Genomic DNA, 26350 nt, shown 5'->3' with positions numbered 1-26350 from the left:
CTACAGTCACCACAAGATGTATCATTATACAATCTCAGAACTAGTGATAAAGAGAAGATACCAAAAACTTCCAGAAAGAAAAGAAATTTTCTTTTCACATTGGGGGGTCCAAATGGCATTCAGAATGACAGTGGAGCAATGTCCTCAAACTGATTCCCCATATACGCTTTCACAGAGGATACTCTGTGCTCTCCCAAAACAAGGGGGACTCGAGAAGGAGGAAGACTCCCGTCCTGGAATCTGGGCTCCAGCCCAGCAGAGAAGCAAGGGGAATTCTCAGGATGGCAGTGAAGGGAGTTCCAGTGTGAAGACCACCTCGCACAGCAGGCCTAGAGAGCAGCCAGTGGGAGTGGAGCAAGGGGATGGAGAACTCCAAAAAGGATGGCACCAAGAGAACAATGGAGATGAGAAATTACGTCAGGTGTTGGACCAAACTGAGAGTGCCACAGGGAACTTCAAAACCTGTGTATATATATTGCTAAGACAAAAGTGCTTGAATTCCCTGGGAAGGAGAGATCTCTGTGGGCTGGAGTGTCGAGGTGGGGGTGGTGGCTTCTCCAAAAAGGTAGGGGGATATGAAGAGAGGAGGACAGCGTGGGAAAAAGTAGGGAAGTTGGAAAGTGCAGGACGTGTTGAGACAGAAGGAGGGTGTGTTTGACAAGAATCATGACAGGAGATTGGGAAAGAAGTCAGTTAAATTACAAGAGAAGAAATTATTTCAGTTTTAGAAACCTGAGATCATAGAATGTTTTCAGTTGCAGAAAGGATTTAAGTGATCTATTTTTTGAAGTTTTACCAAGAAGGCAGATCAGATCATCTCTGAATTGTGGATAATGGTTGACTTTTGTTTTCGTCTTTGAATATTTTCTGTATTTTCTAAGTTATAATTAGAAAACAATGAAAGTGGAGTTTTTTTGTGTTTTTTAGAAACAAAGCTGAAAAGAGATAAAAAGCCCCAGTGGAAATAATAACCTATTGATATGAAATATTTCTTTTCTAAATAACGCAAACACATATCGTAAGCACCAATATTTTGGGACTGGTATACTTGTATTTGGAAGCACATTAATTTTTCTGTTACTTTAATAAATAGGGATTCTTTTGGTTTACATCTCTTAGCCCATATATATGTATGAATCAGTGGCAGTTGGAAGTTGCAAGATTTATCCATCAGTACCTCTGAAATTAACATGACCTATTTTCCACAAGGTGGGGTGCTGACTTCACATAGTGGACTGAGACTGTATATAACTTGCTGAGACTTCTAAATCTTGTGCATTTAGTCTCTCTCATAATTTCCAAGCAAAACTAAAAGAAATAAATTTGTGAACTATATAATTGCAGTTCTAGGGTTTTGTTTCAGTTATAAATTATGTATTACAACTCATGGTTTAACATAGTTACATTTTTAGGATGTGACTCATATATATATATACTTTTCCTCTTTACACTGGGCCTTAACTATATTCAATTATAGGTAAAGGTAAAAAATACCTCTAATTTGAAAGAAGGCCATTCTGAATAAGAAAATATATGTAATTTATTGCAAATAGAGATCCTGATGTGGCCATTTCAGTGAATAAATGATTATTTTCAAAATATACATCAGATAGATATGTACATGTTTCTAAAGTATTTTAAATAGCTTAATCTCTTAAATTCGTTCCTAAGTCTTAATTATCCCATCCTCCATCTCTACAACAAAGGCAAGTTAGGTTAATCTTTCTTTGAATCAGATTCTGAACTGATGGAACTGAAATAACTGTGAACAACATTGCAGTTATTTCAACCTTCTGGTAATTTAATCAGTTTCCCTGTGCCCGTTAAATTTGTATGGCATTCTTACAACATACAGAACCAGTAACATTTTACAATATGGTGCTGTTGTTTCTCCATTTTAAAGCAAATTAAAGACATTCTAATAACCAGTGTTTGAATTTAAACATTTATGTAGGTAGCATAATTTTTTTTTAGTTTATGTTTGTATGAACATAACCCCAAACATACAATAATTTCTCTTTTTTTTGTCATAAAATCGGGATGTGGCCTGTTTCCTTTTGTCCTTCCTTTTGCATAAATGGAGGTTCTTTGGTCCCTTTTAGCCATTAAGCTCCAGGAAATCATTTTGGAGCCTAGTAGTTACAGTTACACCAGGGACAACATAATTCCAAGCCCTTCAAGTAGTGAGGCCGATTGGTGCTGTACTTCCAGTTTTAGTCAGGATTGACCAAAGAGCTGAGCGTGAGAAGGAAGCGAAAGTGGAATAATGGGCGCAGAGGGAAGTTCACGTGTCCTTCGAGGATGTGGTAGATGCTCAGTTCATGGTAGCTGATGAAGAAGTGCCACAAAGGAGTGAAGGAGCTCTGGGTTCCAGACTGGATCCTGCTGATAATCCGCCCTGTCACCTTGGGCGAATTAGCCCCTCTGGACCTGTCTGTCACTATGAAGCAAGGAGGCCTGGCTGAGATCAGGGGATCCTCAACTAACCACACGATCCCACAACTGGCTCCCAAGTCTGACTTGTCAAAGACAAGCAAGGTTGCTGCTCCAGGCCACGCCACTCCCGGACCTGCCAGCACCTGCCTAGAATCTACATTTCTGAACACTGCCTTTTCCTAGATTCCTAGTTGTCTTGCTCTGTCTACCCACCTGCCAGGTCAACCCATTGCCCCAGTTCCAGGTACAAACACTTGTCTGCCCCATTTCAACCTGAAAATCACCCATACGTGTTTTCTAACATTGACATATTTTGTACTTAGAGAATGCTTTACTGACTCACAAAATTGTGCTCAAAACCGGACTATAATGAATAATGATATGCTCTCCACCTGTTTCCGCTTTTACCATTCACGCCAGCTAAAAAGCCGAGAGTCACCCCAAACTCTCCAGCCTCCTTAAATCCCTCCTCCCCACCGTTTGCCCTCTCCATTCCTTCACCTTAGTGCCACAGGTGTCCTTTAGGCCTTCAGCCTCGTTCTCCTGGTGTATTTCAGTGATCTCCCCAGTGATTTCCCTTCTCTGGTTGAGCCCCACCCCTTCTGTCCATTCTCTACATAACTGCCAGAGTGGTATTTCTTGAACGCGGATCTGGTCACATTGCTCTCCTTTTTTAACATCCTTCTGTAGCTCCTCCTTGTCTTTAGATTTGAGTACAAACTCCTTAGAATGACTTTGAAGGCCCTACCTTACATGCCAAAATAGAACTCCCCAAATACTCTATGCTCTTTTATGGGTCTCTGCTCTGAACATGCCTGGAAGAAGCCCCCTGCTATACCTGGTAAATTTCATATCCTTCTAAGTCAGATCAAGTATCTCTTCCATAAAGCCTGACTTGGTCTTACTTGATGCTGACATAATGTTTGATAATCATGTCTCATATTGTATTTATCTGTTTGATTGCAATTATTAGTTGTCCTGTGCTGCCCTGCCAGGCCATAGTGAGTTCCTTATGAATATCGTAGTCACCTTTGTGTTCCTAGCCCCATTCCTATCACCTGTGGGTGCTCTTTGGGTGTTCAATGAATGAATGAATCCATGCTCATAATGAAGAGTACAGCTCTGAAATCCAGTGTTGTAAACAATTGTTTCATCTATGATACTGCTATGTTTTCTTTTTTAAAAAAAGAAAATCAGTCTTAAATTCATATCACTTTAAAGCTAAAAGGAAGGGTGTTTCCATCGCAAGTGACATAAAACTGAACTCAAAACTGGCTTGAACAATGAAGGGAATTTGTTAACTTACGAAACGGGAGAAATTGTCTTGTTTCTGGCAAGACTTGGTCCAGCTGCCCAGGGTTATGAGCAACAATAGTCAGTGTCTCTCTGCTCTGTCTTCTGTAGTGTCAGCTCCATTGGGCTCCCCACAGTGCTGCCTGTAGCAGCTCCAAGCTCTCCCCTCGGGGTAGCAAATACCAGAAGCACCTCCCGGCTTCATATCTTTGCACAAGACTATCTAGGGAAGAAGTTCTCTTACAGCATATAAAAGAGAGATGAGGCTTCTTTTTTCCAGAAGCTCCAGCAAACATCTCCTGCCTCATGGCCTCCAGTGGGGTTATATTCCCATCTTTCAGCCAGTTGTTGTGGCCAGGGGTGAGGGTTATTCCACGTTGCTTAAGCCACTCCAGGCCTACTCTTAGAGCTAGAGGTTGGGGGTGAGGGCAATGGGCTGAAATCCACTCAAACCATCTGGCTGAGAATGTGAGAGGAGTGAGTTACCCACAGGAAAATTGGGTTATTGTTGGCAAAAGAAGGGGGCAGTAAAAGACTGAGAAGAGGACTACTAATAATCATTATAAAGGGCTTTAGAAATTTTTTGGGCCAGAGTCCCATAATTGTTTCAAGAACAAATGACTTTTTTATTTCCCTGAAGCCTGGGACCTCCAAGCAAGGAAGGGCTTCTCAAGGTAAAGTGAGAAGTAGCTGAAAGCGTGGGGTGAGCCTGAAGCAGCAGCCTCGCTTGTCTCTGACAAGTCAGACGTGAGAGCCAGTTGCAGAATCCCAGTGGCTAGTTGAGGATCTCTGATCTCGCCAGGCCTCCTTGTTTCACAGTGAGAGTCCAGAGAAGTTGACTGACCCAAGGTGACAGAGCTGGTTATTAGCAGGACTCAGTCTGGAACCCATAGCTTCTTCACTTTGTGGCACTTTTTCATCAGGCACCATGAAATGAGAAGCTACCAAGTACTTGAAGACATGCATGTAAAAACATTTTTTATGGTAAATTACGGTCATCTTGATTTCAGAATGATTGGTTGAATCATCCAACATACTTTTCTTTTAATATATATTATACTTTGCATTATTAAAAAAACAGTTATGAAAGAAAGCTGAAACCATTTTTGGTTGAATGAAATTTTACCATTTTAGTTTTGTCTTGTGTCCAAGATTCTGCAATAGTGTGGCATTCATTAAATAATAAACGTATTGTACATTTCAGTGTGTGGTAACCGCAAAGGATGACTTCATAGACCACTCGATCTGCTCTGTTGTGGTTTATGATGCCATCTGGATTCCTTGGTGGAATTATTTCCATCTAAATCACTATAAACTTCTATTTAGTTTGTCACAAACCTAAAGCCAGATATGTTTGTGGTTTTTAGCAGTGATGTAATTCTTGAAGATACTTTGAAAGTTACAAGTTGTCATATACTATTAGCATTTAACTCAGTGTTTCATATAATGTCAGACAAACTAGAAGCCTGACAAAAAATCCATTTCTCCACTCAATTTTTTTGCTTTTAAGCATTCCCCCTTTCGTGTCTATCTTGCTACTATACATTTAGTTATGCATCAGTCAAGTATGTATGGGGAACACTGGGAGCCTCTATGGGCATACACAGTGCTATAGGACGTGGCCTCTGCCCTGTCTTAATTTGGAAGCTTAGATAGATAGATAGAAAGGATGTTTCACTAATAGTTGTCTTATTCTATATGGTGAAAAGAAGAAAAGGGAAAAAGAGACTGTCACTTCTTTGTCTTTTATATTACTGCCAATTGTGTGAAAGAGGCTGGATCATAATTGCAATGTTACACACCTAGACTATATGATACTAATTTTATGGGACCACCGTCATATGTGTGGTCAGTTGTTGACCGAAACATCATTATGCGGCACATGACTATATGGGGTAGGCAATGAAGAACTGAGAAGGAAAAGGAAATGGGTCAGGATGGGTAGTTGGCTATACAGAGAAGTTATAGGAGGCAGGGAGCACAGCTCCATAGGAAGCTAGTTTAGCTCATTGTGTATTGGGGAAGGTGGGCTCCTGAGCAGTGAGGCACAGAGATCCAAGAAGGGCCTATAGAAGGGTGAGTCAGCAGCATATTTCAGGACACATGAAAGACCTGGGTTCAGGTTCTGGCTCTGCCACTTTGCTGGCTCTGTCACCTTGGGAAAGTTCAGATTTCTCATCTGCAAAGTAAGGAAGTTCGAGTAGTTGAACTCTTACAATCCCGAGATGTTATGAGGTAAAAAGTCAGCGTCTTCTCCAGTATAGATCGCAGGCTGGACTTTTAGAAAGTGTAATGGCAGTCATTTATCTGTTCAGCAAGTGTTGACTGAGCGCCTGTGATGTGTGAAACACCATTCTTTGCACTGGGATTACAGCAGTGAGCAAGAGGAAATCATTTCTTCTCATGGACCTCGCATTCTGAGGAGAGAGGCAGGCAACAATCAAACACATGAATGAACGAGTTAATTTGAGGTACCAGTAATTGCTATGAAGATGCTAAAATAAGACAGTGTGGTGGAGAGCTACTGTGTATTTAGGGGAGGGGCAGGCGGGGAGAACTGAATCCTTTCTGAGGAGATAATGTTCAAGGGAGACCTGATTTGTAGGAAGGATCTAACTATGAGACAGTCTGGGGCTCACAGCAGACTGCTCAGAATGAATGGAAAAGGCCCTCAGGAAGGAATGAGTTTGACACATTCACGTACCAGGTAACATGGGACCTTGGAGGCAATTGTAAGAAATTTGGATTTTATCCCAAGACCAGTGGTAAGCCTTTGGGGGATTTTAAGCAGAATGAAAGGAAAGATCTGCTGTACATTAAAAAAAGATTGCTCTGGAGATTCTGTAGAGAATAAAGTGTAGGGGAACAAGAGGAGAAGCAGATAAGAGTTAAGAGGCTATTGCAGTAGTCATGGTGGGAGAGGGTGATAGGACCATGGGAGTAGCAGGGATGTTGGAAATAGGTGGCTAGATATGGAATGTGTGTAGAGGTTTTGGAAGAAAGAAACATAGGGGCAGTCCCCCCTCACCTGGTCCCTGCCAACCTCAACATAGATTTTCATGATCTTCATATCTATACAGGAAATCTATTTATGATAGATTCTACTGTTCATTTGTCTATTTCTGGCTTGGGAGTGCAGGAATAGCATGTTGGTGGCGAGTATGATAGTTCAGTTTTGAATCATTTATAGAAAAGCCCAGTCCATAGGAACACTAGAACAAGTATGCATTTCTCGGCCCCAGTAGAATGGATTGATAGCCAGTTTAGCAGCACACAATGTCCCTCAAAGAAAGAACTTTCCCTGGTTCTGTATAAGAATCCAGGACAAGACTGACTCTGCTTGGGTCATGTGGCCACTCCTGAACCAAGTGTCAGGTCTGAGGATGGGGGGCGGGTAAAATAATAGATGAAGCCTCCTTCGTGTCCTGCATCCCATTAGTAAGACACGAAAGAGGGTCAGGGAGAGCTCATTTGAGGCAAAGTTACAGGCTAACGGAAACAACATGTCTATAAAGATGCCTTCATTTGGATTTCTCCAAATGCCACAACCCCTGAGAATGCCTGGCCAAAGTTCATAGCCACGCCTGAATTGTAGCTCTCTGTTACTCTGTCCCCATTCTTTTGTCTTCAAAGGAACATTTGTTAAGACCAAAATACAAGCCTTCCATTGATAATTTTTCCTCATGGACTTCTTTATATATTTGATTATTTTCTAAAACTGTAAAGTAATAAAAACTATCTTAGGATTTTGCCGTGGCCTGGCTCTCAGTGTTTCCTTTAGGTGACACAGGACATCAAATACTCCCGTACCAACTTCTGTGTGTCAGGCATAGCTAATCTGAGGGCCCTGTCCCTATCAAGATGGCCCCAGGTTCCCATCCACTTGACTGCACACCTGCATAGCAGGTGTAATACAGGAGCAGTGGGCACAGAATTTTTTAAGCAGTTTTAGGTGCAGAATGGGATGCTCCGTTTGCTCTAACCTGGCAGGCTCCCTTGCCCTTTGTGCTCACACCTCAAAGCGTCAGGACACTCCTCTCTCATGGACCTGTTTGCTGGGGAGAGGACCCACATGGGCTGAGAAGTTCCTTCAGGCCCTAGTGAAGGAACAGTTACACAGAGAGAAGTCTAGGCTGTGTTCCTAGGACACATTGTTAGGGGAAGGGGCATTTGTCTTTCGTTCCTTCTCATCTTCCTCCTGTTCCCCCAAGTACTTAGGGCTGGTGCCTCCTGGCTCTGGCTGTTTGTAAACTCCCAATCCCCTACTTTGCTCAGGTTTTTTCCCTCTAGCCCCAGGAATTCCAGTCAGTTCAACTCATTTATTGAGTGGCCCTTACAAATAAGGCCCTAAGTATGCACTCTGAAATGGCCTCCTCTGTGTCCTTTCTATATTCTCCGTCTAAATACATCTCAGCTAGGTGGCAGGAAGATTGAATTAATTTATATTCATTTACAATAACATGTTGAATCAGTCATTCATTCAGTAATATTTGTTGAACACCACCTGTAAACCAAGTACTCTTAACAAGCACTGAGATTGCAGTGATTATAGTTCCTGGCCTCCTCAGGTAAGTTATATTCTAATGGAGGAGACAGACAGTAAATAAATAAATATCTAATATGCCAGTGGAGTAAGTAGAGTAATTTTAAAACATAAAAGCAAGCTTGGTGGTGGGGGAGGGAAGACTGTGTCCATGTGGGAGAGGAGGGGATTATTTTAGAAAGGTTGGTCGGGAAAGGTGCCTCTGAGGAGAACTGACCTGTTGTAATGATCAGAGGATGGGTGAGTTGAGACTTGGATTTAGAGAGAAATCTCTTTTTGGTAGGATTTCCAGTTACCTGAACTTACTATCAAAAAATAATAATATCTGGAGGATCGGGATGGAATTTGGAGGTGGAGGCCTCTTTAGTTTAGAGCTGTAAGCCAGCTGGCCTCTGCCAGTCAGTGTCATGGTTCTGACCCTTTGCCTAGCTCATTTCTGATCCTCACCCACCCCCCTTCCCCAAGCTGGTCACCACCTTACTGTTTTCCTGTTTATCTCACTGGTGGAACTTTCAGTTTGGCTTTCTTCCCAGCTACCACTTGAACTCTCATCCTTGATGGTAATGCAGAATTGCCTTGGGCTGTTCTGAATAAATTTCCTCCCCTGTGACTTGGAAGAACCTACTTATTGCCCCATCCTACCGGTAACCATGTTTTATCATTTAAATTGGGACGCTTCTGAGAACAGAAGAGGACACTATTAATAATTATGTTAGGACTGCAGGTACAAACTGGGGCTGTCCTCGGCAAACTGGGTGACTGGTCACTGTAGGCATGTAGTCACTGGTCACAGGGAGTTAGCTCCAGCTCACAACCAGGACTGAGACTCCCCTCCCCAGCCTAGCATTGGGTCTGGAGGCTGAGGTTGGGCTCCTTGCATGGTGCATCCAGAAGTCAAAACAGAGGTCATCACTCTTTAGTCACTGCCCTTGTTTTCTCACCCTCAGGCTTGTTTTTCTAGTTTCCGTCTTGGAGGTCCCTCTGTTCCCACCCTAAAACATGCTTCTGATAGTTTCCGTTCTTCTGAGAATAGACTGGAAACTTTGTAAGCCCATTTTCTTTGCTTCTTCAGGCTGCTACCTGGGCTGACATGTATACTCTTCTTCTATGTCTGAGTCTAAGAAAGCTGTCTCCAGACCCGGGTACTCTTGCGTAGGCGTTAACCAGAGCCTCTGGAACTAAGGTGGAATCAGAGAGGCGCTGGGCTTCTAAAGCCAGTCGAACTGATCACCCTTCCAGCCCCTCAGGACACTAAAAGTATACAGAAATACTGTTCATTGCTTCTTTCCAAAGTTATATGCTCACAACTAAAAGATTCAAAGGACATGATAAACACCCATGGTTTTTTGAAGAAAATATTACAGATATTGAGATCAAATCTCAAAATTTGAAAGTAACCTCCAAAAAACTTTAATAATAATAAGACCCTACTGGGTTATTTTTACCATAGTAATAACAATGACGTCTTATTGGATTCAAATGTATTTTGTAGTACAGGTTCATAATTCCTTATCTGAAATCCCAGAAAGCTCTGAAAACTGAAAAAGAAAAATTCCAAGTTTGTAACAAGTTTTATTTCACAGCAAAACCTGACTTGAATTGACATGAAGCTTATAGTCTTCATTTATCCCACTTAGTGTGAATATCTATGTTTTGCTGCAGGAATATTAATGTATTTGGTTACTTCCCCAAACTTCAAAGGAAGATATGTGATATATGCACCATATTACCTGTTCAAAACACTTCTGACCCAAAAGTTTTCTGATAAGGGATTTTAGCTCTATAGTACTAATTTGACTATTACATGTTTTTCAATTAAAAATCTCCACAAATTAGGTAAGCACAAACTTCAAACAGGATTTCCTCTAAAGTTTGCCCCCGCTTGGTTACTGCTTCCTGTATGGTCTCTAGTTTGGGAACTATTCAGTATTATTTTCTAGTTCAACATTTAGTACCTAATCCTTTGGAAGGAAAAGCAACACTGATTTAATAAATGGCTAATAAATAAAAATAGTGAATAAAATATTGAACCCAGACCTCTCCTTCTCCACTGATGTAACATGGAAGGAAGAAATATCCTTTACGATCATATGTGAAACAGAGTGGTCACAGGTGGAATCCATTTTTATTTTGTGCTGAGTATGCAAGAAGTACACTCATGCCCTCCTGGAGCATAACAGAAGCCTCCAGACACAATTTCACACCTTTACCTAAGTGCAAAAAACTTAGGACCCGTAGTCTTGTGTCTTCCACTAGTTTAGGAAAAGGCTTTTCTGTTCTTTTCTCAAGGAGCATATTGTGCTTCAGGGCCAAAGGAGAGAAGGGGAGGGAAATGTATTAAATACTTAGTTCTTTACTCTCTGACTTAACCTATGTGGTAGCCAGGGTCCAAGAAACCTCCAGTGATTCTCTCCTCCTGGTATTCAAGCCCTTGTATAGTCTCTTCCATATCAAAGAGAGTTGACCTATGTAACCAGTAGGATTTTGTAGAAATGACAAAGGGTGACTTCTGAGGTTAGGTCATAAAAGACTTTGCAGTTTCTGCTTTGCCCTCTCTTAGATCACTTGCTTTTGGGAAGCTTGCTGCTATGTAATAACACTCAAGTAGCCCTTTGGAAAGGTCTATGTGGCAAAGAAGGCCTTCTGCCAAAAACCAGCACTAAATTGCCAGCCATGTGAGTGAGCCACCTTGGAAGTGGATCCTCCAACCACAGCCAAGCCTTCAGATGACTGCAGCTCCAGCCAACAACTTGACTTCAATTGCATGAGAAATCCCAAGCCAGTGTAGGGGAGAAAGACGTATCCTCTACTCTCTCTGGGTCCTCCTGGCTGGGCTATGAATTAAATTGACATGAGACAGAATAACAGGAGAGAATCAAACAAAGCTTTATAACATGTATACATGGGAGAGACCCAGGAAAAACTGGGTAACTCGCCAAAATAGTTGGAGGTTTTTATTTTAAATAGCATCTTCAGGTAAAGACAAAGGAGGATGTTGGGGTTGAGAGGAGTCAGCTATGGGAGATTAACAGAAAAGCACAGTAAACAAGAGTAAGGTTACTGTGCAGATTTAAGTCCTTGCCTTCCATATTGATAAGAGTTTCTAGAGACAAAGTCACCCCCTCTTCTTCGTGGTACAGAGAGGGAGATACCTTTACAAATGGAGATTTGCCTTTCAAATGTAAATGTCTCTTACAAAGGGTAACTTCTACTTTTCAGAGCTTCTCTCATGTCTGCAGTTTTTAAAAGTAACCAACCCAAAATATTCCTTATGCCAAAGAGACACACTTGGGGGTAGCCAATTGTAATCCCCCACACCAGAATAACCCAGCTAAGGCACTCCTGGATTCCCGACCCTCAGAAACTGTAAAAAACAAAAAATATTTGTTGTTCTAAGCTGCTCAGTTTTGGGGTAATTTGTTATGCAGCAAAAGATAACAAATACACCCGGAACTTTGGTTCAAGGAGGAAACATTGGCTTCTCTGATTATGAAAGTAATAATACATGCTTGTTGCAAATTTCAAACATAGATATATATGACCTGGAAAATGAAAATATTCTATAATATCTCCCACCTTTACAATCGGTGGCAAATAGTTTCAGATATTCTCCATGCAGATACTAATATGTATACATATGTCTATGCAGATAGACACTTGTATGTGACTTGTTAATACACATTGGATCATATTAAACATGCTGTCTTGTAACTTGCATATTCACTTTAACAACTTATCTTGGCACATCTTCCATATGCATTCATATAAATCTATGTCATTTGTTAGTATATCTCCATATAGTTTATTGTCTGGACTTCTCCATTCCCTATTGGATGGTATTTGAGCTGTTTCCAGTTTCCACAAATACAAACAATGATACAGTGCATAGAATGTGGGTAAATCTGTGGGATATATTTTGGAAGCAGAAATGCTGGATCAAAAGTAGACACAATTAAACTTCTGGTAAATATTTCCAGATTATCCTCCCCAAAAGTTGTAACAATATATTTGCCCAGGGAATTTAAATATCTTATTTTCCTACACCCTCAACTCATTGCTTTCTTTTGTGTTTAATTGTTAACTGTCTTTTCATATGTTTATTAGCTGTTTGTGTTTCTTTTGTGTGGAATTGTCTGTCCATCTCCTTTGCCTATCTTGTTACTAGGTTATTTGTCTTATATATTGATTTGTAAGAATTCTTTGTATATCAGCATGTTAAGCCCTTGCCTAAAACATATTTTATAGAAAATTTCCCCCAATCTATTCTCAAAACTAACTTTAACATTTTAGAATCATATTTAGGGATTTTTCTGTCATAACCCAATGATGTGTGTCGTATAAAGCATGAAAAAAGGCTTTATAATTTAATTTAAAAGTAGAACGAAAATTAAAAGTAATCAAGAAAGTATTTTCTATTTGTACAAATGCTAACTGTCACTGTGTTTAAGTTTGATATCTGTGGCCAGATTGATGTGAATTTTTACTGTTTCCTTCTAGTTTCCCGAATACTATATTCACCGCATTCCCAGGAGCCGTGAGGTCCAGCAGTCCTGGCTCTCCACGGTGCTCACCACCTTGTACTCCATGTGGCTCTCCTTTCCCCTGACTCACCGAGTGAAGCCAGATTTGGTATGTATGGCCATCACAATGGAGAGGAAAAGTCTCTCTCCTGTAGATCCTTTAGTAGTAACAGGACATGCTGTTTTCTTAAACAGCCACCATTTATCAGTATGCCAGATACTATAATAGACCTTTTACTAACTAACCTATGCTAAAATTTATCATTTGAATATAGTTTGCTGAAAGAAGTGAGAAATTTGTTTTCCTTTTCTACCTATAATTTGAACTCTATTTGCCGTTTTCCCCCCCTTGTCTCCTGGTGATAAGCGCTGACAGAGAGGTATCTTTAGCCAATTTGTGCTCCTATCCACCTGTGGTTCATGAGCCAACATCATGTGCTTGCCAGCCAGAGAAGAGCCAATTTCTTGTTTTTGTCAAGACTCTGTTACCAAATATGGTGTGCAGTGGGCAGAATGTTATACACACTCCAATTTTTATAGGAAAGTAATACAGAAAATAGAAATATGAAAACTTAATTAGTGCACTGTGTTCAACCTTACCTTCCTTATCTATAAAGGTCTTAAGTTCTCTGTGGACTTTAGGATGAAGTTCTATTATTAAATTCTAATCGCACTTCAGTAGACAATGCAGAGCAGTGGATATATTATCACAGTAGTGTACACAGTTCTTAAATAACACTTTCATTCCTATTTAAGGCCGAATCCATTAATCAACATAGCCTGAAAGGAAACTCTTTCCAGGTACACAAGTTCTGGCACAGTGGATGTTATTCTCATGAATAGTTGAACAGAAAAGCATTTAGCTACAATGATTTTGAAAGATTTCTATCATTTTGGTCATTGTCTTTCATCAGCTGGATTGCAGTTCAAGACCCTCCTTTGGATGAGAACTTTATTTTATTTTATTTATTTTATTTTTTTTTTTAAAGATTTTATTTATTTTTTTTTTTCCCCAAAGCCCCGGTAGATAGTTGTATGTCATAGTTGCACATCCTTCTAGTTGCTGTATGTGGGATGCGGCCTCAGCATGGCCAGAGAAGCGGTGCGTCGGTGCGCGCCCGGGATGCGAACCCCAGCCACCAGCAGTGGAGCGCACGCACTTAACCACTAAGCCACGGGGCCAGCCCCTGGATGAGAATTTTAAACTGAATTTTCTACGAGTAGTTTAGATTGTTTTTAAAAGATACAATTTACAAACAGTGAAATGCACAGACCTCAAGTGTATAGTTTGGCCACATCCCTATCAAGATACAGAACATTTCTGTTACCCCAGAAAGTTTTCTCCAGCCCCTTCCCAGTCATCCTCTGACCCCAAGCAACCACTTTCTGATTTCTATCACCATAGATTAATTTTGCTTGTATTTATTTTTAAATTTTTGACAAAATAAGTTTATCTCATGGTCTACAACCACATTTTTAGTGTAGTTTCACCAGAATTCAGATGTTTCCCTAAAAGATCATTATTGCCCTGAAAGGTTTTAATTTATTTATTTCTAAAACTCAAGAGACAAAATGGAAGGGAGAACAAAGGTCTTCACATTTTAAGCTGGAAATGGTGGGTTTATATTTACTAAACCACTAGAGGTATGGCCACTGTCGCTGGCAACAGCTAGCTTAAGTGCGGTGACTTTAGGACTCTTGGGTGTTAAGGCTCAGAAAGAAGTAATAAGGTGATGGATGACGTCTGCCGTGGACATGCGGAGCTCTGGTGACTGCCTGGCCTACGTATTGGGTCCCTGTGTAGGGGAAAGAGGAACACATGGGGCATTGGGACACTTGGTCCCAGGCCCATTTTGGCTTTTATTTTATTTTAGTCATTTCCCTTCTGGGCCTCATTCTTTACCTTAAAATGAAAGGATTGGTCTAGGTGTCCTCTCAGTTTCCTTCTAACTTAGTCTAAAATTTTATGAGTGCTATAAATTTGCTTGTAAAAAGTGGAAGGAAAAAAACTATTACGATGTTTCTAAAGGAATAAGAGGAAAAAAAGGGAGAAATGTGAACTACTTATTTCCATTTTCAACTGAGTTAGTTAAAAAAATTATTTCAAACCTGAACATTATCCATCAGCTGCTCTGGTATGGTTGGCTTCACACAGTGAATTCCCACTTAATGAAATCCCCTTTCACAGAGAAAGAAGTTAACAGTTAAGAGACCTTTTTTACTGCACTGAAAAAACGACAACGTGCAGATCTCCCCTGTATTCGTCCTCGGCTTTCTTATGACTTTTATCACCGAGCACTGTTCCTTCTTTACTTCTTTAAAAAAGTGAGAGAAAAACCCACTCTTAGAAAGGATGGCGGTATCACACCTTAAATTACTGGAGTTGTCTGGACAGCCAAGTGCCTTTCTGCCTCGATGTAACCGTGTGCACCTGAGCTAGTAAGTCTGCTGCTCCATTCAGCTGTCTCCGGACCTCACTTTATTGTCTATAAAATATAAACAAAGACACTTTCCTTATTGTTCTAGAGTGAGTGCTGAAAAATAGAACATTTTAATGTTTTTTAAATGGAAATTCCGTCTGGTATATAATAGCTACCATTCATTGAACACTTACATGTGCAGACCTGGTCCTAAGTGTTTTCATTCATGCTGTGTGAGATAGGCAGTACTGTTATTCACATGTAATGGATAAGAAAACTGAGGCTCTGAGACATGAAGTTACTTGCCCAGAGTTTGCACAACCAATCAATGATGGAGCTAGGACTAGAATCCAGGTCTTTCTGATTCCAAAACCCAAGGCCTTAACCACTGAACTGTGTGCCACCATTTCTGACTCAAACCATGGAAGATGTGTTCATTCATTCAGACCAATTAAGAATTAATTAATACATTACTTTTTTAAAAAAGTACGTTAAATATCGTTCCCTCTACATAATAGTGTAAAATGAAAATATATCCTAGCAGCTCAAATTAAGTACCTGCTTTCATAACAAATTTAACAAACATTGATCTAATTGAATAATAATAATGATAGGATATATTTCAAAATTAAATGTCATCTATATTTGTCAAAATAAAATATTTTTAAAACTCAAAGTGGATAATAAAAATAAGGGGGAATAGTACTATTAAAGAAGTATTATTACAGAATTCTATAAGTGAGATTGACTTGGAAAATTAAACAAGTTCATATTTACCAGTTTCCTTTTATAGAAAATCATATGTAAAGCCATTGTCAGGATATGACTTTATGTCTTAATTGACTTTTTGGATGAGATAGTAATCTATAACCTCAGGTTATTTTGAGGAGAAATTGTATAAATCTGTTTATTGAGTATATGTTAAAATTCATGCTTATTTCATCCAAGCCAATTATTATCTTAGAGAAGAATTATAAACTCTGTTTTGGAGACCTGAATCTATCTTTAACAATAATTGGAAAGAATGGTTTCGTCTTTTACAAGGTCATTAAATACTTTTTAAGTGGTTTCTAATATTCACACATGATATGTGGCTTTTTCAAGAAATATGGCTTTGTCGGGCATCTGTGAGTAAGTCATAAGTTCATAAGACTGTTCTTGAGTTTAAAAAGATAATGGGACTAAAAACAGATCAGTGGTTGCCAGCATCTGGGGGTAGGGGAGGGATTGACTACAGAAGGACTTGAAGGAACTTTTTTGGGTGAACCACTGTTCTGTATCTTGATTGTGATGATGGTGGTTAGTTGATTGTATGTGTTTGTCAAAACTCAGACCTGTATACTAACACAGGTAAATTTTGCTGTATGTATATTATATCTCAATAAATATGAATTTAAAAAAAGATAAAGTGGATTAAAATGTGTCTCATTGCCAAAAGCATCAAAACATTTGACTGCCAGTAGCCTTATATATGGCATTTAACTATCTTTGAGTAAAAGTGATTTGGTGAGTCATTGCTCTGCCCTCTCTTGACACTTAGCCCCTCCAGTGTTTATAAGGCCTAGAGAAGTGGAGCAAATACTTCAACTGAGTTGACAGCATTTGTCTAAAATTTCTGACATAAAATGCAGCACCTTTGTATTAAAACTCTGGGTCAGGGAGCAGCAGCAGCAGCCAAAAATGACGTATTTCATCAAATGAGCTGAGATCTCTGGTCATTTCAATCACTTATTATTTTCTGTTTGTAACCTTGGAAGCAGTAAATAGAGTTAGTCAAATTTGGAATGCTATGTTGTATGTCTGATTCCTAGGTGAGTCTATCATCCTCAGAGTGGTAGCTTTTAAAAGTATGTGTCAGGTGCCTGCTATGTGCTGCTTTTCTACTTGGATGTCTCTTAGGCCTCTGAAAACGTTCTTGGTCCAAAATGTAGATATTTCCTACTTTTTCCCCATTTTCGTAAATTGGCTCAAGTCAAATCCCCAGGAGACATCTTTGATTCCTCTCTCCCACACCCTACTTCCCACGTTCAGTAGCGAGTCCTGACAACCGTGTCTTCAAGATCTATCACCCAATCTGTCCATTTATGTCCATCTTCACTGCCACCGTGCCAGCCAACCCCCCTATTGCACAGTCTCCTGACCTGTCTGCTTGTGGAAGGAAGTTCATGACCCCCTTCAATTTCTTCACCACTTAACAACCAATGTGATTTTTTTAAGATGTAAATTGGATGTTGTTAGTTCACACTTAAAATCCTCCAATGGCTTTCTGTGCTGTTAGAATAAAGTTCAAACTTCTCAGTGTAGCCTGCACGCTCCAGCCCAGACCTGTTTCTTTGACTGCTTCTCCTCCTCTCTTCCCCTGGTTTACCTGTGCCAGCCACACCTGCCTTTTCTTTTTAACAAACCCAGCTGATTAATATCTCAGAGCCTTTGTACTTTCTGCTCCCCGTACCTGTGACTCTTCACCCCTGGCCTAAACATGACAAGCTCATTTTTGTTCTCTGAGCTCAAATGTTACCTCCTTATAAGGCCTACGCTGACTACTAGTGCTTCCTTCAGCTCATGTCCTCATCTCTCTGTCACGTTGCCCTGCTTTATTTTCTTCATCGTACTAATCCCAATAAAAAATTTATCATTCCAGAAGAAACTGTGACTGCCTTGTTCACTGTACTTATGGAACAGTGCCTGGCACGTGGTAGCCTCCCACTACATATCCTTGATGAATGTTCCAATCACTGCACTAGTTACCCAGAGTGCAAATGTGAGTGAGACATGGGCCCTGCCTTCAAAGAGTTTACACTCTAGTGGAGAAGACAAATAGGAAAGTAGTTATAACACAGTATGCCAAGTGCCTTAATGGTGACAAGTGAAAATTGCTATGGGAGTGTTAGAAGAGGAAATCAGTGGTTCGTTCATTCACAAATATGTGTCGAGGACCCTACTCTGCAGGATTTATACTGTGTGCAAGAGGTGTAAAAGTAAGCACACCAGTGCACAGCGGTCTTGCAGGGTGATTATAGTGGGGTACACCCTCTCTGGGGAGTTGGGTAAGGCTTCAGAGTGGAGATGACATTTAAGCAAAGATGGATAAGAGTCAGAGAAAAAGGTCATTTTAAGAACAGTGAAAGATTAATAAGTCAGTTGAGTAAGAGAGTCGTATAATGTACATAAAGTTGAAATCTTTAGACTGTACCTTTATTAATTGGTGTTTTATTGTTATTAGAAATTAACGGGGTCTGAAACTTAGGAACTGAGTGCAGTAGTCAGGAAGTCATTTTTACAAGGCTAAATACTATAGATACTGTTAAGAAGGCATATTGGGCCTTTTTTGCTATAATCCCCACAAACAGGCTGCTTTTCATTAACATCCAGTAGAAGTTAAAGGAAATGATCCCCTTAAACATTTTATTGATTATCATTTTGATTCATGTGAATGGATCCACCTAAAAGTTATATTTTTAAAATCTTGTAGAAAAATCACATTTATTGAACTATTCCTATGTGTCAGGCACTATTCCAAGTACTTTATATATATTAACTCATTTAATTCTCCTAACAATCCTCTGACATAGTCCTCTTTACCTCCATCCTGTAGATGAGGAGCTCAAGGTCCAGAGAGGTGTAAGTAACCAAGATCTCAGAGCTAGTCAGTGTAGCATAACTCTAGTTCTCTTCAGAAATGTATCAGATTCTGCCAGAATTAGCTAACTTGCTCAATTAAAAACTTAACTAGTATTTTTTTAAATATCTGTATTGCAGCAGGCACTGAAAGGGATGAGTAAAATATAGCCTATGTCCTCAAGAAGCTTATAATTAGTTAGCTTCAAGAAAAATGGAGTAAAGAAACAACGGATAGCCATGAAATAAAGTAATGCCATTGGAAATAACCTATTTAAATCAGAAATGGTTCTTCTATCTCTGCAGCCTACAGCTTGTTCTGCTACTTGAGATTCTTTTAAAAAGCATTTTTGTACACCTTTTTTTTTTGCATTTTTTAAATAATTATAGATCCCAAGAAGTTGCGGAAGTAATACATAGAGGTCCATGTCCCCTTCACCCAGCTTCCCCTAATGGTAACATCTTATGTAACTATAGTGCAATGTCAAAACCAGAAAATTTATATTAGTACAATACTGTTCACTAGACTGCAGACCTTATTCAGTTTTCACCATTTTTTATATGCATTCTTGTGTATTTGTGTGTGTGTATATGTATAGTTCTATGCTGTTTACCCATGTATTTATTTGTGTAACTACCACCAAAATCAAGATACATAACTGTTGCATGTGCAAAGGAACTCCCTTGTGCTACCCCTTCCCTGTCCTCTGGCAGCCACTAATCTGTTTTCCACATCTACAGTTTGTCATTTCAAGAGTGTTCTATAAATAGAATCATACAGTATGGAACCTTCTGAGACTGACTTTTTTTTGCAAAGCATAATATCCTTGAGATCCATTCAGTTTTGTGCATGTATCAATAATTCCTTTTTATTGCTGAGTAGGATTCCATTGTACAGATCTATCACAGTTTGTTTAACCATTTGCACATTGAAGGACATTTGAATTGTTTTTAGTTTTTTGCTGCTATGAATAAAGCTGCTATGAACATTCATGTATAGGTTTTCATATAGATGAAGTTTTCATTTCTCTGGTAAATGCCCAAATGAGATTGCTGGGTCCGATAGAAAGTTCAAGTTTAGTTTTATAAGAAACTGCCAAACTATTTTCCATAGTGGCTATACCATTTTACATCTCTCAGCAATGTGTGAGAGATCCAGTTTCTCTGCATTCCGTCTAGCATTTGGTATTATCACTCTTTCTTAGAAGTGTAGTGATATGCCATTGTGGTTTTAATTTGTATTTCCCTAGTTGCTAATGATGTTGAACATCTTTTCGTGTGCTTGTCACTAATAGCTCTTCGTTGAAATGTCTGTTCATTCCTTTTGCCCATTCTCTAATTGAATTGTTTGTTTTACTTTTGGATTTTGAGAGTTCTTTTGTATATTCTAGATATGACTTTTGTCCAATATGTGGTTTACAGATATTTTCTCCCAGCACATAGCTTGTCTTTTCATTTTCCTACAAGGATCTTTCACAGAGCAAAAGTTTTTACTTTTGATGAAGTCTAATTTATCAGTTTTTTTCTTTTATGGTTAGTACTTTTGTTGTCACATCTAAGAACTCTTCATCTGGCCCTAGATCCCAAAGATTTCCTCATCTTTTCTTCTACAAGTTTTATAGTTTACGTTTAAATCCATGAATCATTTTGAATCAATTTTTATATAAGGTATGAGGTTTAGATGAAGGCTCATTTTGCCTATGGATGATCTGCACAATTTGTTTTAAAAAACTTTCCTTCTTCCATTGAATTGCTTTTGCCCCTTTGTCAAAAATCAGTTGGAAATTTTCAAAATAAAATCAGTTGGGTGTATTCGTGTTTATCTATTCCTGGAATCTCTCTTCCATTGATTTCCGTGTCTGTCCCCCTGCCAATACCACACTATTGTGATTGCTATAGCTATATATAGTAAGTCTTAACTTCAGGTAGAGTGATTTCTCCTGCTTTGTTCTTCTTTTTCAAAATTGTTTTAGCTATTCTAGTTCCTTTGCCTTTCCATATAAATTGTAGAATAAGTTTGTCTATATGTGCCACAAAATTTTGCTGGGATTTTGATAGGAATTGCATTATATGTATAGACCAATTTGGGGGAAATTGATATCTTTACTATATTGAGTCTTCCAATTCATAGACATGGTATGTCTCTCCATTTATTTAGATCTTTTATTTCTTTCATCAACGTCTTATAATTTTCAGCATATAGATCATGTACATGTTTTTTAAAATTACCATCTTGTTGTTTCACTTTTTTGGAATGACTGTAAATTATACATGGTATTGTGTTTTTAATTTTGGTCTCTACATGTTTGTTACTAACATAGACATACACTTGATCTTTGTTTTTTATCTCATATGCTGTGATCTTGCTGAACTCATTTATTAAATATAAGAATTTTTTAAATAGATTTCCTGGGATTTTCTAGACAGCTGTGCCTCCTGCAAATTGTTATTAGTGCCATCGAGTTGATTTCAACTCCTAACAACCCTGTGTACAGCCGAGCAGAACCCTGCCTAGTCTTTTTATGCCATCCTCTCAACTTCTGGCACTGTATCAGACAATGCTCCGCTGCTATTCATAGGGTTTTCATGGCCAGTTTTTTCAGAAATGGGTTTCCAGTTCCTTCCTAGTCTGTCTTAGTCTGGAAGCTCTGCTGAAACCACTCCACAGTGGGTGACCCTGGTGGTATTTCGAAATACCAGTGGCATAGCTTTCAGCATCACAGCAACCCGCAGCCACTATAGTATGACCACCGACAGACAGACGGGTGGTATGGTTCCCTGACTGGGAAACAAACCCAGGCCGCAGTGGTAAGAGCGCCGAATCTTAACCACTAGACCACCAGGATCTGGCCCTTCTGCAAATAGGGAAAGTTTTATTTCTTCCCTTCCAACCAGTATATCATTGTTTTTCCTTTTCTTGCCTGGCTAGAGCTTTCCTAGTATTATGTTGAATAAGAGTGGTGAGAGCAAACATCTTTGTCTTGTTCCCAACTTTAGGGGAAAAGCATTCATTCTTTTACCACTAAGTATGGTGCCAACTGTTGGTTTTTTTAATAGATGCTCTTTGTCAAGTTGAGAAAGTTTCCCTCTGTATTAGTCAGGGTTCTCCAGAAAAACTGAACCAGAACCAACAGAATAGGATTTTACTCAGCCTTTTTGTTCTATTCAGGTCTTCAGTTGCCTGGATGAGGACTGTCTGCATTAGGGAGGGCAATCTGCTTTACTCAGTCTACCAATTCAAATGTTACTCTCGCCCAAAAACACCCTCACAGACATACCCAGAATAATGTTTGACCAAATGTCTGGGCACCCATGACCCAGTCAAGCTGATAGATGAAATTAACCATCACAACCTCTATTCCTAATTTGCTGAGAGTTTTTTCATTAATGATATTAATGAAAAAATCAGTGTCATTAGTGATAAAATGAATTGTCACATGCTTTTTTTTGCATCAGTTGATACAATCGTGATTTTTCTGTAGCCTATTGATATAGTACGTTACATTGATTGATTTTCAAATATTGAAACAGGCTTGCATTCCTGGAATAAATCCCACTGGATCATGGTGTATAATTCTTTTTATATATAGATGGCTTTGGTTTGCTCATGGAATTTTTGTGATGATATTCATGAGGGATATTGGTCTTGAGCTTTCTGTTTTGGACTGTCTTTGTCTGGTTTTGGTATTGAGGTAATACTGGCCTTATAAAATGATTGGGAAGTGTTTGACCCTCTTTGTTTTCTGGAAGAGATTGTTTAGAATTGATGTTAATTCTCCTTTGAATGTTTGGTTAAATTCTCCAGTGAATCCGTCTGGTCCTGGAGACTTTTTTTTTCAGAAGTTATGGATTACATTTCTTTAATAGTCATAGGATTATTCAGATTATCTCTCTCATATTGGGTGAATTTTAGTAGTTTGTGGTTCTCAAGGAATTGTTCCATTTCATCTAAATTGTCAAATTTGTGTGCATATAGTTTTTTTAGTGTTCCCTTATTGTCCTTTTTTATAGCTTTAGGATCTGTAGTTATATCCTCTGTTTCATTCCTGATATTGGCAAGTTCTGTATTCTCTCTTTTTATATTTGTCTTGCTAGAGACTTAATTTTTATTGACCTTTTCAAAGAAGCAGCTTTTTGTTTCATTTATTTTCTGTGCTCTTATCTTTATTATTTCCTTTATTTTGGTTACTTTGAGTTCATTTTGCTCTTCTTTTTCTAGTTTCTTAGAGGCTTAGATTATTAATTTAAGACCTTTCTTCTTTTCTAATGTAAGCATTTAGTGCTATAAATTTCTCTTTCAGCACTGCTTTAGCTTCATCTCACAAATGTAGATATGTTGTATTTTCATTTGGTTCTAAGTATTTTTTATGTCCTTTGAGACTTCCTCTTTGACCCATGGATTATTTAGAGTGCTTTGTTTAATTTCCAAGTATTTGAAAATTTTTTTCCTATTCTCTTTCTGTTATTGCTTTCTAGTTTGATTCCATTATGGTTGGGGAATATACTCTGTTTTTACATATGTTGAAGTTTGTTTTATGATCCAGGATACTCTCTTAGTGAATATTCCATGGGCACTTGAAAAGAATGTGTATTCTGCTGTTGTTGTATGGAGTGTTCTATAATTGTCGTTTAGATCCTGTTGGTGGATGATGATGTTGAGTTCTTCTATATCTTTGTTGATTTTCTATCTAATAGATCTAGTGATAGCTGCAGAAGACATGGAACAGTTCGTTCCATAAAACCATATCTAAATAGTCCCATTGATCTTGGCACTTTATAATCCATTCTATGATCTTTTTCACCTAGTGTAATGTACACATTGATCCCACAGTAATATGAATTTAAAATACTCCTTGTAGTTTTGCATCTCAAAACCCAAAGATTTCTTCACTATTGTGTCTTCTTTAATTTCTCCTAAGAGTAGAGGTCTTTGAGTCAGCCTTTGAGTGAGCAGGCTGATCTCGTTCTGTTTTGAAAATATATTCCTGAGGCAAAATTAGTTTGTTTCAAGGAAAAGAAGAGGAAGTTGAATTCATGAGGTTGCTGATCATTAAACTAAAGTAAGAGGACTGCTTATGTTGGGGGGGGAGGGTAGAACTGTAAAATTCTTAAGGGTAAAGGCCATGTATTTTTGTGTTTCCCATGGTCCCTTCCTAGAAAAGCGCCTTCCACATATTTGTGGAGTGACTTAAAAATAAATGAATGAATGCTGGATGATATGAGTCATCACAAAAACAAAGACACCCACTCTCTAAACTGTACGCTTCTCAGGCTTTATTAAGAGGCTGAAAAGCCAGAAGGTTTTCCTGAGTCTGCAGTGTTGGATTACTGGCTGCATTCCAGCCTGGCTGTTGCTAAATGAAATACTCAAGGAAAAAGCTCTGCATACAAAAATGAAACCTAATTTAATTTTTAATCAAGTAAGAAATAAATTTCAGATTCTACATTTATAACAAATTAGAAAGAAATGGACCATTTCAGCCTAATACTCTGCCTCTTTGCCTGAAGCTGAAACGGGTTTAATTCACCATGACAAATTTAGATGTATTTATTACATGTACACTCATGCTTTGTATGAAAGAAAGCCATTATTTTACTTAGTGATTTTTTTCCACGTTCCATACCCAGTTCGAGCTGTGAAATGTCTAAGTTCATAGCGGTAGCAAGTTGATGACATGGATAGTGGGTTATTGTCCATAAGTGAGATACTATGATTTTTTTTTTCTAGTTAGGTATTTTCTGTGGTGAGCCACAAACTGGGTGGCACTGGGATTACCACTGTTAGCATAGTATATAAAATTTTTATTGGCCTATTGATTGACATGTGTTGGAAACATTAAGGAGAGTCAATTAACTTCTTGTTGATGTGCCAGAACCCTTACAGGAACTTTGTTTTTCCCCTTAATTGCTGTTGGTTTGATTTTCTTTGTATAATGACCTGCATCTGGTATTATATTTTTTGATGATCAAAAACCTTTACAACATGTTAAAGGAAACTTAGCTAGACAAAGAAAAGGTCAGCTGACCCAAGATGCCTATCTATAAATGCAGTTAGGTGAGAATAAGATTTTTCAAGCCAAATCAGGTAAGAAACAATTAGACCACAATAGTCTACTGCTTCATGTTTTCCAAGATTAATGAAATCGTACTTGGAAGCCATTGGTTGAAGTTTATTCAGTCCCTGCTCCTCTGTCAGCCAGTTCTCCGTGAAGCATTAAAATAATGCCAGTATGACTTTTTTCCAGCATGTGTTTCCTCTCCGTACATGCACTGTAAATTTAGCAGCCTTCATAAAGATACAGAAGAACCAGCTCTGTATTGTACGTGCATTTAGCAAGTCTGATGATGGTCAGAGTCCACTGTGAAAAGTGATTTTATGTGAAAATCCTCCCACATATCTGGTTTCTTATGACTGACAAACTGCTTTTCCCAGCTGCATAGTGAAATTACCAGCTGTGCCACTGACACATTGGCTGGGTGACAACCTGTATTGTAGCCACTTCCATCCACAAAGGAGGTATTTAATTTAAACATTATAGCTTCTGTTTCACATTTTGAATGACCTCAGAACGAAATCTGTGTCAAAATTAGGCCGTATATTATCAGTTAGAGATTGCTTTGAGTTATTTCTTTTTTTCTCCGTTTTGGAGGACTCTTTGAAAATGATTTTTCTTTTCTTTCTAAGTTGATCCTTTTTCCATTTGGCAAACATTACGTTTTTCCTCTCTGCAGAAGCCAGCGTGGCTTTGCTTACCGTTTTTCCCCTTGTTTCGCTTTGCCTGCGTCACTTTCTGAGTTGTCACTATTCCAGCCCATCACAGGCGCGTATGAGATCGGGGCCTGCTGGGGCCTCTTCCTTTCGAGTTGAAAGCTAGTATGTTTTCCCAGTGATACCATTGTGGCTACAGTGAAAACAAAAATGAAAGGCGAAGGAAAAAGAATTCAGTCGTGAGAGGATACGAATAAGGGAAGCATGATAGAAACAAAGCTGTTTTCAAAGAAAGGACTGACATGTGGTCAGAGGCAGTGAACTTGGAGAGCCCTGGTCTTGTGGAAAGGGTGGCGGGAGGCACTGGTGGCTAAGTGAGAGTAGAGGGTAGGACAAAGAGAAAGGGAATCTTTGAAATGATCTTAAATTTAGATGCATAAGTGATTCCTAGAACCAGCCCCAGTTTCACAGCCTTACATTGCCTGTTTTAAAGTTTCATGTGAATCAGGATAGCTCTATTTTTATAGCATCTGGCAATCAAAGGTGCCAGTTTTGTTTAGAATTTTTAACATCTTTTGGTCTGAAGGAAAAAGGAAAAGAAGAGAGCATAAACAGAACATGAATAATTGAGCTTAGGAAAGGCTGCTGCAGTCCAGGTCAAGTGGGATCATTAAAGATTTGGACGCGTCTACAACTACAGTTGGTATGGAAGTAGTTTGGGGAGTTGAATGCAGACTGTGAACTTGAGGAAAGGTAAGATGTATTACTCATCTTGGCAATCCTAGCACCTGTTTAAATGCTCGAGGGCATG

The 26350-nt window shown here is 38.9% G+C and overlaps 1 protein-coding gene across 1 annotated transcript in view; it reads left to right on the top strand.

Moving 5' to 3' along the window:
• The window catches only part of ALG14 (ALG14 UDP-N-acetylglucosaminyltransferase subunit), an 83182-nt gene that overhangs the window by 17374 nt on the left and 39458 nt on the right, over positions 1-26350 (top strand). Inside the window, exon 3 of the mRNA XM_058538582.1 lies at positions 12770-12901. Within this exon, the coding sequence (XP_058394565.1) occupies positions 12770-12901 (132 nt within the window). The remainder of the gene's footprint in view (positions 1-12769; positions 12902-26350) is intronic.

Source organism: Diceros bicornis, chromosome 4 (assembly GCF_020826845.1).
Source record: "Diceros bicornis minor isolate mBicDic1 chromosome 4, mDicBic1.mat.cur, whole genome shotgun sequence".
NCBI lineage: Eukaryota > Metazoa > Chordata > Mammalia > Perissodactyla > Rhinocerotidae > Diceros > Diceros bicornis.
This window is presented reverse-complemented; position numbering and strand designations above follow the sequence as displayed.